This window comes from Protopterus annectens, chromosome 6.part0, assembly GCF_019279795.1.
Source record: "Protopterus annectens isolate FY-2018-M chromosome 6.part0, PAN1.0, whole genome shotgun sequence".
NCBI classification, from domain to species: domain Eukaryota; kingdom Metazoa; phylum Chordata; order Ceratodontiformes; family Protopteridae; genus Protopterus; species Protopterus annectens.
In genome coordinates, this window is record NC_056737.1 from 429188423 (window position 1) to 429200861 (window position 12439).

At 35.1% G+C, this 12439-nt stretch overlaps 1 protein-coding gene across 1 annotated transcript in view; it reads right to left on the bottom strand.

Moving 5' to 3' along the window:
- SPTBN5 (spectrin beta, non-erythrocytic 5) overlaps positions 1-12439 on the bottom strand; it is a 1783454-nt gene that overhangs the window by 1120369 nt on the left and 650646 nt on the right. Inside the window, exon 30 of the mRNA XM_044073536.1 lies at positions 8630-8775. Coding sequence (XP_043929471.1) covers positions 8630-8775 — 146 coding nt within the window. The remainder of the gene's footprint in view (positions 1-8629; positions 8776-12439) is intronic.

Below are 12439 nucleotides of genomic sequence, written 5' to 3' on the forward strand. Positions count from 1 at the left end.
GTACAGTGCCTTAGTGTAGGATTCAGCAGTCAAACTTTCAGTTCCCATCTGCATGGGTGTCATGACGTTTGTCACTTCTGACTTGAGTAGCATGAAGTTGGCTTTGGAGAAGTTTTTTACAGAGGCTTCCTTACTGGGGGGGTGGGATGTGGATGTCAAGGGTGATTAGCTTATGGTCATACCTAACCAACGCGATTTCCCATATTGGTAATGACCAGGTCTAGGATATTGGAGCCCCTGGTGGGACTAAGGATTAGTTGATCAAGGGCATTGGAATTTACGAATTCCAAGAACTGTTGAGCAAAGGTGTTGGTACACGAGTAGTTTTCCCAGTTAATGGCAGGGTAGTTGAAATCACCCAGTATTAGGGTGTTTGGTTGTATCTTAATATTTTCCAGTATGTTTAGAAAGGTGTAGTGAGAATCTTGGGGCATGGTGGGGATCTGTAGCAAGCTACAATTTGGATTGCAGTTTTACCTAGTGTTAGTTGCACCTGGAGAATTTCAGATGAATTGTGTTGGACAACTAGCCTGGTGTTGTGAAAATCCTTGGTGAATATGGACACTCCTCCACTTTTAGTGTTTCAGTCCTGGTTTGGTGGCAGAAATGTGTGGTAAGAGTTGTAGCCTGGTATTGCAGGGGTGCTCTTTGGAGTCTTGAACCAGGTCTCAGTTACCGCACAGATATCGATGTTCTATATTTTTAGGAGTGCCTCAAGAGAGTGCATTTTGAGGTTTAGACTTCTATCACTGAGTAGTATTACCTTCAGATTTTGCATGCTTGTGCCTGTTATGGTGGTGGTTTGGTTCTTTGAACTTTGCCTAAAAAGGCACTATAGGGGTGGCAAGAGCCTTAGCCAGTAACCCGAATCCCAGGGGCAAGAGGTGCAGACCATCTCTGGCAAAGCATTGTGGTCTGTTGATCATGTCGTGCCAGGCATACAGATACTGGATCCCCTTTGAATGACACCAGAAACTTAGCCAATTGTTGAAGTCAATCATTTTGTCCTTATACTGTGGTATAATTCTGGGCGAAGGCAGGATGCTACTGTTTACAATCTCGTATTTCTCTCACAACATTATTTTCTCTTATTTTTTCCTATAAATTTCTTACTCTTTTATATGTTAAATAAATAGGTTCTACAATTTCAATTTTGACACAATGACGTATTCTTTCATTTATTCTTTTATATGGCATATTTGCTTTTATAGGCAATGTATTAGTTCATAACCTCCATAAAAATCCTGACATTCAACATTCTTCATATACCATTATTTCTTTGTTTCATAGCTTTTATTCATTCTTCTGTTAAATGTGCCCTTTGGTTCATTCAGTAATTTTGTATCATTATATTTTTATACCATAGTTTTTATTTTCTCCTATCTCCTCAATACTTAACTTCCATATTTTATTTTGCCTTGATATATCTTTGTTTCTTCATTCCTCTATTCTCTGTCTCTCTCTCTCTCTCTCTCTTTTATTTAATTTTATTAAATTCCATTCCTTTTCATATTTTTCTTAAATAGTCTTACTACCAACTTGTCTTCTTTTCCACTTATATATTTTAACACCCTATATAAATTCAGTGAAGCCCCATATCCTATAGAGTTCAACAAACCCAAAACCCCATCCTCCTTATCCATATATTGACTCCTCTTTTAACTGAGTTTAACCTAAATCCCCATAAATATAAAGATTTCAAGAAATTATTTCTCCAATTCTCTTGGCATCATATACACACTATCTATGTATGATATTTTCCCATCCATATTATGATGATTAAACATACATTTTTATAAGATAACATATATATATATTTCAAATAACACTAAGTCCTTTTAATCCTTTTTAAATTTTCTCCCATTGTTGAGTTATTATAGAATAATCACCAAATTGAATTCTTAATGGTGATATCTCTTTTCTTTCAAACTGTATTCCTTCCAGATGTTGCTCTTCTTCAAAACTCTTGCATTTCTCCTTATTCATTAATAATCCAACTTCTTGCAATTTTTAAGCATATGCATTAATATTGCTTTCATTTTCTCTCTCTTCTTAGCTATTAATTTTATATCATCAGCATAAGACATAGTAATTGGATTTGAAATACCTATTTCCTGTAAATATTACTTTTTTTCCATTTCTTCATTAATTCCTTTTACTACAAAGTTCATATTACGTATTGGACATCCTTGTTTTAAACCTCTGTTCACCTCAATTTTTCACTTAGCCAACCATTTACTAAGATTTTTATACACTGATTCACATACTTTTTTATTTGTATACTACAATTATATCCTTCCATTATTTGACATAAAGATTCATGGTCTATTGAATGCTTTATTTATATCTGTCAACAAAAGTTTTGCTTCCTTTTGTTCTTTTTGATATTATCCACCATTTCCGTAATTATCATTAATAATTCTTAACTTCATTTTCCTTTAACCTCATAACTACCTTTTTTTCCATTACATATTCCAATTTATGTTCTAATCTTTTTTGTGTTATCTTCATAAATATCTTATAATCATTCTTGTTCAACATTACTGGTCCCTGTTTTTTTTTTTTTTACTTCGTTATTCTCTCCTTTTTTCCATATGAATCTGATAACTCCTCAACATATTTCTGTCATAGCCAATCTCCTAACCTAAATAACATTTATTCTTATCCCAACTACTTACAAAATGTCCCTTCCACAAAAAAAAAAAAAAAAACATTTTTTTCAGTTATCCCTGATCTTCAACATTATTCTTCGTAGGAAAATGCTTGATTTTTCCATTTTCACAATCATATTACAATCCCAAGCTGCTATTACACTTCTCTATTATTCAAATACTTTAGAAATGTCTTTCACTTCTTTGCAAAAGTTCTTTGATAAAAATTTTTAACAGTTTCATTTTCAGTTTCTGTTCGAATTTGTATATTTACTTTTTTGTGTGTGTTTCATGAAAAAGTCTTTACAATATATTTATTCCCTGAATACATTTCTTTTATTTCATGTTTCCCAAAAAGGTCTCAAATACTCAGCACACTCAAAGAAAATATCACAGCAAGTCTCTTTTTAATCAAAATAAAAGCTATCTCCTGTGCCTTGATTCCATATATCATATCTGTCCATTTCTTGTTCTTCTTTACTCTGCAGTCTAGCTATGTACTACTTCTTTTTTGTTTCTTCTGTCTCTTTCTTCTGTTCCCTGACCACTTCTGCAAATGATTTTCTCTTAAGTTCTTCTCCCTTTTCTTTATGAATTATTTCCATCATTTTGTCAAAGGATAAATCCTTCTCCATCTCTTGCTCACTCTGGTCAACTAGTTCCACCAGCTTATTACAACCTCACAACTGGCAGGTTGTAATAATCACATCTTCCTGTAGTCGCTTCTCTCCCTTTGACTCCTTAAACAAATTACACTGAAAAATATCTTCAGTAGCCTCTCTTTGGTCACACTCATGATTATCTGTGCCAGATATCTCCACCTCCTTATCCAAAAAGAAACACAAATTGTTCTTTCTCTCCTCTCCTCTTCTCCTCACTCCTCAGTCTCTCTGTTTACATGCCATTCTCTTGGCCACTACTGCATCAGAAACAGATGCTCGCACTTGTCATCTGCATATAACTTGAGTGTTGTAGCAGTAGGAAAAGTTCCCTAATGTCCTGGCCAAATCTTAACCCTATGTAATGCATCGTATAGCAAATTGGCTCTCAAATAGAACCCAGGAAATTAGAGTAGGTAGTTCTACCTCCTCAAAACAAAAATGTCACTAACAATGTGCCCAAGGCTCAGTTTTTGGGCCACTTCTCTTTGTCATTTACTACTCAGAGTTCAAAGCAAAGATTAAGAGTTTATGGCTGACCAAATTTGCAGACAACTGTAAACTTGGGGCAATTATAAGTTCCCCAGAGGGCAGCAAAATCCTCCAGAAAGGCCTTTCCCAAACCAATAGCTGGTGTCAAACCACAGGCAAACTAAATGCATAACCACATCCTTCAGCAAGCTTGACTTTCCTTATTACTATTACACTGACAACACAGCCCTGAAAGTTTATGCCAGAGTAAGGGATCTGGGAACCTATGTTGACAACTAACTGTCCTTTGATCACCACATATCCACTATTGCAAGGAAGTCCCTTCTCGTCTCATAGCTTATACCTAAAGGTATGGCACTGAGGCCCAGGGAAGTAATTATTCCACTGTATTCAGCTCTCATCAGGCTAAGCATTGAATATAATGTCTCTTTTTGTATGTTCCTGTCCAAAAACTTGTCACACCTAGACTGACCATAGTGCTTTTTCATTAAGAAAATATATGGCCTAAATCACAAAACTATGCAGACCATCATAAATATTGGTACCTCTTCTCAGTATCATGCACACTTCTAAGAGGCAACCTCTGTCTTACATATATAGACTCAACAGATTCTATCCTGTCAGAGCTATTATACATTTGCAAGTCCAGTGGTAACTTCAGCACCCACTCAAGGGATTTCACTCTCACTTGCAATATCAGTAGAACATGCTAGACAGATAGTTATGTATCACAGAGAACAATGGTTCTATGGCACCATCTTCTACTCATGTAAAGCAAACTACTTCTCTTACTATATCTGCCCCCTTGCATCACTTCAGTAGTATGTGCTAACCTTATGGCTGCCCCCACTCTAACCCCACACCATTTCTTAAAAAAATCTTCCTGTAACACTGCCACTACACAAGACACACTTATGCACACAAACACATACCTACATACACTACAAATATAAAATCTAACCTCTTACCAAACCCTGACTCCAACCCTAAAACACACACACTTGCATGCAAACTCAGAAGACGTATACCCTTACCTAACTCTTACACTAACACCCAAATACAAACATGCACACTCTAACCCCCTCCCATTCCCCAATTCACCACTTCTGAAGAAACTGCACTTCAAGATGTCAGATGTTCGACTATCTGAACATTTGATAGTCTCAACCACCCTGAATAAAACAACGTTTGATAAGTGCTTGGTAACTATATACAAGTTCAGGTGGTGTGGGTGGTGGAAGGGAACATGTCCTCCTGTTAAGTCTACTTACTTCAAGTTTCTGTTATTTCAATACAGGGGCAAGCAGTTTTCAAGGTTTTGTAAGAAAAGAATTAAGACACAAAGGATTGTGTTATGATGTAGGATAGTCAATGCCAACTCTATTACATTACAACTAAAAATATTACAAATAAAATATCAGGAATGCAAATTATCATGCTCTTGGACATGTCTCAAAGAACAGCAATACAAAGAGTCAATAAATATCATTTTTCCAATGAGGACCTGGGCAGTGCATCCTCTATATCGTTTTTTTGCCCCATATCCCATATTTCTAAATAATCTCTCTCTGAATTCATGCAGACGCATGCAGAAGGGAAGAGCAGTAAAACAAAATATATCATTCTTTCTTTTTAGTCTGAGTGGTATGACCTGACCTTAAATATTGCATTAAATCCAACTGATGACAATTCCTTGGTTAGCATAAAATACCATTGGCAATACAAGCTTTGGATTAAGGATAAAATTGGACACATCAAACTGCACTGTTTCTGTGGTGATGTAGAGCATAAAGAAGAGAGTAGATGGAACATGGAGCATGCCTACAAAAGTTAGGGTACAAAGTTCAACCTAGATGTTAGAAAGTGCTTTTTCACACAAAGAGTAGTGGATGAAAGTAACAGGTTAGCTGAGCAGGTAGTGGTCTGTAGGACCAAATGTCCTTCAAGAAGTCCCGGGATGACTAGTATCCTAGAAGAATGCGAATACAAGATGCAACTAAAAAATATGAGCTACATAAATATGACAGACTAGATCTACTGTCATAATTATGTAAAGTAATATGGTGTATGGTACCTATTAGATATTAAAATTAGCTATTTTAAGAATCCAGATATTTAGAAAATTAAACTTAGAATCTGCACTTGTGTGACTATGAAACTTTGAAAACAATGTATGCAATGTAGTATTGAAATAATAAGTTTTGTAAGAAGCCTAAGTCCTCCCTATTCCCAACATGTTCCATAAATAAATGTACTATGATTTTACCTTGTGTTAAGAGTAAGAGACTACCTGGTTTCCCACTGATCTTAGAGCTAGAGTGTTTTGTTACTTTCACATCATGTGAGCAGGAGGGGGTGAAACACCCTGCAAAACATTTGTTCCGTTTATTATATTTTTCCCATCTTTTATTAATTTCATCCTACCCATAGACCATTGTACTTACATAATAGATTATTCCCTAAAGTGTGAATACACATGTTTGACATAGCAATGGCAATGATGCTTCCTGTGATTAAGTTTATATGAACTAGCATGCTAGTTTTAGAGCCTTTAAAGCAATACTTTTGGATTTACATTTGAAAATGAATAAAGTATCCAGACCTACCTAATGAGAAAAGCAGCTGCTAGTACACATAGTTATATGTTAGAGAACTACATTTCAATAAAACAATGTTAACAGAAAGTACGGCTTACAGACTGTGTATTTTCTGTAGTGACGTGACTTAGAATTACTCAATATTCTCTAAACCACTCTGAAACACTAAAGCTCTGAATCACAGGTAGGTGTCTTATGTGTGTTGCATATCTGACTGACAAGTCCTATGCATGATTAATCACAAATTCTCTACTATGGAATCGGTGTTTATCTCCTTGTCTAACAGCTAATTAGAATTATGTTAGGTATCCATAATGTAACTGGCATGCAGGAAAAAAAAATGTAAGTGCTTTAGTTAGTAGTGCAACAGATATGATCAGCTGAAAGTTATGTTTAATATTCTAATAATTTTCTGATATGTGATGTTGCATTCATCTTGCTAGATTTGAAGTGTGCAGCATTTTCAATAAAAATAAAATGATAAAAAACAAAGAGACAAGTGGAATGCTGATTTTATATATATATATATATATATATATATATATATATATTAGTTATTCTAAGACCAAATAACCACAGTAAAAAATACCTTTCTCAATATCCATTAACTTTGGATGATAAAGTACTCCACCCACATTATTATTGTACCTCTGAGAAAGTATAACATGGATATAAAAGCACCCTCACACCTTTTCTTGTATGATTTGGTCTTAAGATCCTGTAAAGTGGAATTCTGAGACTTGCCAAAGAGTATGCTTCTTGCTGCAAAGGCATACACATGGATAATTAACTTAAAACACCAAATTAGCCATTCAGTGAGATAATACCAATATTACTGTAAAATACTCAAGGTTTTATACTAAATCCTTGATTTAGAATTACACAGTGAATAGCAAATTATTTCATTACTTTTAGAAGAAGGACATAAGAGTCAGAAAGTTTGCACAGTTTTTAGTTTGCTTGCAGTACATACACTTTCCTAATAAATGGTGATAAATTTTTTGTTTGTTTTGCTTGAGCCATGGTGAGGTAAAGCCTCACCATCAAGATGTGAATGCAACCTAGATCAAACATTCACATGTCTTTATGCAAAGACACACACACACACACACACACACACACACACACTTGAGCATAAGCTACGGGGAGAAGTGCCTGTATGACAGCACACTATAATTGTTGCAAAGCTGAAAATGAGAGAAAGGGTCTCACTTTAACTCATTTCACATTAAACCCAAACTGGTGTACTCCACCTATCCCTTATAATGGGATACTTCAACATTTGGTGCTAATTGAGCAAGTTATCTACTCAAGGCAAAAATAATAATAATAATAATAGTAATGGCCAAACAAAATATTCAAAGACCTTCTGAAGGAAGTTTTATAAAAATGAACAGAAAAGGATTTGGAGGGATGGCAATATATTTATTTATTTTATTTATTTACTTGGAAGCTGGGTATTGGGCTGATCTGAAGACCCTTTTCAGCACCAGCTTGGGCACAATGGTGATCAAATACAGTACATATGAGTACAGTGTGAAGATCAGGTATTTGTACTTGCGGAGGTGGAGTTTGTGTGGCTATAATTTATTCTGAATTTATAGACTTTTCTATATCTATAAATAGGTCATCTGCCCACCTGTTTTGTATAAATATGCAGCATACCTCATATATTGATTTGGTTTTTAACCTTTAGGAAATATTGCTTCTGGTTCCCATGAATAGGGACCCTTTTTAATATTGTGGACTTTTCAATACATCAACTCCGAAATAAAGCCTAGGACATGACATATTGTTTTCTGATGCCTTCCAACCATCTTTTAATTACTGAAGTTAGGGCAGCCTTTACACCTAAACAATACTGCAACTGGGAGTATGAAGTGATTTCATTCACAAAGCTTGTATGCTTCTATATTTACTATATGCTTCCCACTATGAACGATGCAAACTTTATCTCAGAAATGTTACTGTTGAGGAAAGGTTTATATACTTGGGGAAGTGCCATAAAAATATGTTCTTTTTGGAATGTAGCTTATTATCATAAAGATGCTGAAACAGAAGATACACACACACACACACACACACACACACACACACACACACACACACACACACACACGTCGGTTATAGCTGCAAACTGGTCTTGTCTGGAAAGAAGAAGCTTCTTGTGGACATTACTCTGATAACAGCAACAGTAGTCAGTCATATCTTTGAGGAAAGAACATGTTACCTGAGTACTTCCTGATGTTCTTGAATCTCTTTTGACTTTGGATGGCCTTGGTTAATCAGATTCTGAGCCAGCTGATGACAATTAAAGACTCGTTCTGTTCCAGCTTCCACATGATGAAGGAACACATCAAACTTTGCCTGTAGACGCTAGAAACATAAGGAAAAAAAAATCAATATATTCAGTATTTTATGGACAACCAGAGGAATACTAAACACTTTGCTTAGAATGCATTTTATTGAAATTGCCTTTGTGGCTCTGTCCCTCTGTGGTTCTGTCATGCTGTCATGAGAAAAAAAGTCAAGCAAAGCTACCATATTTTCCGTTATCTCAGTAATGACAGAGTAACAATGCTTTACTTAAGGACTAAAAATAATGACAGTGGAACAATATTTTAGTCTTTCAGTAAAATATGGTCCCTTTGTCATTAGCAAGACAATACGCAAATACAGACACACACACACACACACACACACACACACACACACACACACACACACACACACACATATACGCAAATATGTGCATTGGCACATCTGCACAAGAGTGTTTGTAGAATAACAGGGTTTGCATTAATATTTTATGAAGGATATGAAGCCTCAAACTCAAGTGTCTGTCATTATTTAGTGACTTCAGTCCTCAATAATTTGGCAGTTCACCACATATTTTATAACAAACACAGCAAAAGTATGAAGCTAAAATCTGAAAGTTATGAAAAACTCTTGACACTTGAGAAGTATCGTGTGTGTGTTTTAAATCTGGGAATGGATTTATGTATCTCACCATGTATATGTTACTGTTTCCATTTCTTTCAACATGCATTTTGAAGCTCATTGACTGTAAGTAATGCCTTGATTTCAAATTTAAGATCATGATCTATTGAACATACTGCAATGTGCTGCTACTACAACTACTAATAATAATAATACAGAGGGACAATATTTTACTTAAAAACTAAAAAGTAAAAAATAAAAACATAAAAAAAGATTTTTTAATAAAAAATGTTTTTTATTCAGTTGTTCTAAAAAGTAAAAAAAAAACATCTAAGACTGAAACAATACTAATTTCATAAACTTTAAGCATAACTTGACTTAGGAATGGGGTCTACTCTTTGGAGAATTTAAACAGCGAAAAACAAGTATATCATACCTAACACTCCTTTATGTGAGTTTGTGTTCAAAAATGTTACAAAGCATTATCCGGCTTCAATTGACTGTATGCTTGTGCCAAATCAAGCTAAGAGAATGCTTCTCACAAATGACAATGCAAAATAAGGCTAATGTATACTGTGCCATATATGGTACCAGATTCATAGTGACTTTGAAGTCCACATTAAGAGCAATTGTTCTTAAGAAGTTAGATAATACCAAAATCATTGTACCCATTAGAGTTAACAAAATGACGCTTTTTATGATCCTCAATATGGTTAACAGTAAAGTATAGTTCATCCTTTTCATTTTAGGTAGCCTAGTCCTCTTCAGTGGGATCAAAAGTGCATTCTGATGCCTCATATGGTCAGCCATCTTGTCATTGCAATGCATATTGTTATATTCTGCTCCAGTTTAACTTTAACTATACTACACTGTAAGCAGTTCTTGTACACATAGTTCAAAAGTTCTGGTATTTTACTTGTAGCATACAATATTCATCACTAGTTCCATTCTAGAATATACTCAGTCACCTGTTAAAGTATGATAAATACTACATTCAAACATTTCACTTGAAATGTGCGGGACTAACCTTGTTATTTCCTTTATACACGTTGCCATTTTGATAAAGTCATTAATGCATTCAAAATAAATAGTTTAATAATCTTTTTTTTTCTGACAAAGAAATTCATAGCGTAACTAAATTTATTACATCAATTTTAATCATATTCATACTAAAAACATAACATAGATATACTTATATAGGTAACAGAGCTAAGAGGATAAATCCATGAAGCTTTTATAAAACATTTATCAAGCAAACTGTAGGGGTACTGTTCAGAACAGTAAATTGACCAAGAAAAACAATGCTGTACTAGAACATGTATCTCTAAAAGTAATATAGCTGATTGGAGACCCAAAAATCCTTTACCAGCAGCTTAGTTTTATTGAAGATTTTGTACCTCTTACATCAAAATTGCTAATAAAGAAAATAGCTAAAAAGATATGCAGTTTCTTCCTTGTTAAATAGACTTGATCCAAAAACTGTTTCCTTCATTAAACATACTTTGTTAGATTTAAATTTTACAGCATAATATAGTACAGCTTTATAAGAAAAAAACAACCAGCAAAAAATGTATTTACATTTGAAAAAACACTCTGGGTTTCTGTATGTGAGTGTTGGGGAGGGGCATGCAGGTAATTGTGGTAATTAAAAAAACAGTATGATTATCCAAGAAGATCAGTGAAAGGCAAGTCTTGCTAAGCATACCAGATGCAGAGGAGTGAAGTATTCCTCAATGAACCAGTCTTCGTGCTGGATGAACCATAATCAGCTAATCATAAGAGTGATTGTGATGCCTGATTTAAAACTATGATGTCATGGGAAGTGCATGTAACTAGCTGTAATTCACAAGGGAAGGAAAACCACCTCCCGGACATGTTCAAAGCCAGTGTTTTAATTTGATTGACAGGTAACTGCCGAATGCTTTGGCATGCTGGAATCAATATTAATATTCAAAACCTTTACAGTCAACTCATTTTGCTTGCTTTCATATTTGCAAGAAACAGTACACTTTGGCAGAGTAGAGGGGACGAACTCTAAGTGTGGCGTTTAGATGAGGGATACAAAATGAGAATATATCCCAGTAATTATATTCTTATCCTTCATCATTTCACTACTCTGAGTTCTACAGGTCCTACACTCAGTATATGTAATAGACATACACATATACATATACACACACACACACACACACACACACACACACACACACACACACACACACACACACACACACACACACACACACACTGCAATGCTTCCATACTGGCTTTCACAGGATTCCAAATAAACTGTTGTCTGAAGAAAACAAATTATAACAGACTTTTGTTCACATGTGCACCTAACCTAACACCTTGTTAGACATGTCATATTTTCTCTAAAATAAAAGTGTAAAACTGCACAGCATTGGTTACTTGCAGTGACCAGTTATAACTTATCCACATTCTTTGCCTTTGTGAACAGCTCCTCTATTTCCCATACGATCTATTAAAGTCTGCCTGTGTTGCTGTGGGGGGCTGCTTTACTCCCCCCCACCGACTAATATAAAACTCTTCTGGGTTTTCACATTTGTGAGGAAGGAGAAGCAAGTTAAGTAGCTCCTAATACTGCCACTTCAAACAGCATAACTAATAATTACACTGCTTGTGCGGAGTATATCTATGGTTGCTACAACTGACCATTACCAAATTTCACTGCAGTCATTCCAATTGTTACTATTCCTGCAAAACCACACAGAAAAGTGCCTGAGTTGCTTCTTTTCTATCTGAGCCAGCAGGGCAGCTTGTTGTCTTACAATGTCCCTAAATGGTCTATAACCTTCATTAAATACACCATCAGTTTTGTTCTGGCTAGCAAAGGAGTTGGTAGGGACTCACTGAAGTTTACTGTAACCAAATGTGATGAAAAGAAAGATACTTTTTATTATTAAGTAATTATAATTCGATTGAAGCCAGGCAGGAGGCTTCAACATTCCTAACTAAGAAGCTTTCTAAGGCTTTACCAGCTGATGGAAAGGTATTATTCTAGATATCTGACAGATTCAGTAAAATGAATTTGGAGAATCCTGTTTCAACAATTATGACACAAAACTAGGGTTACTCA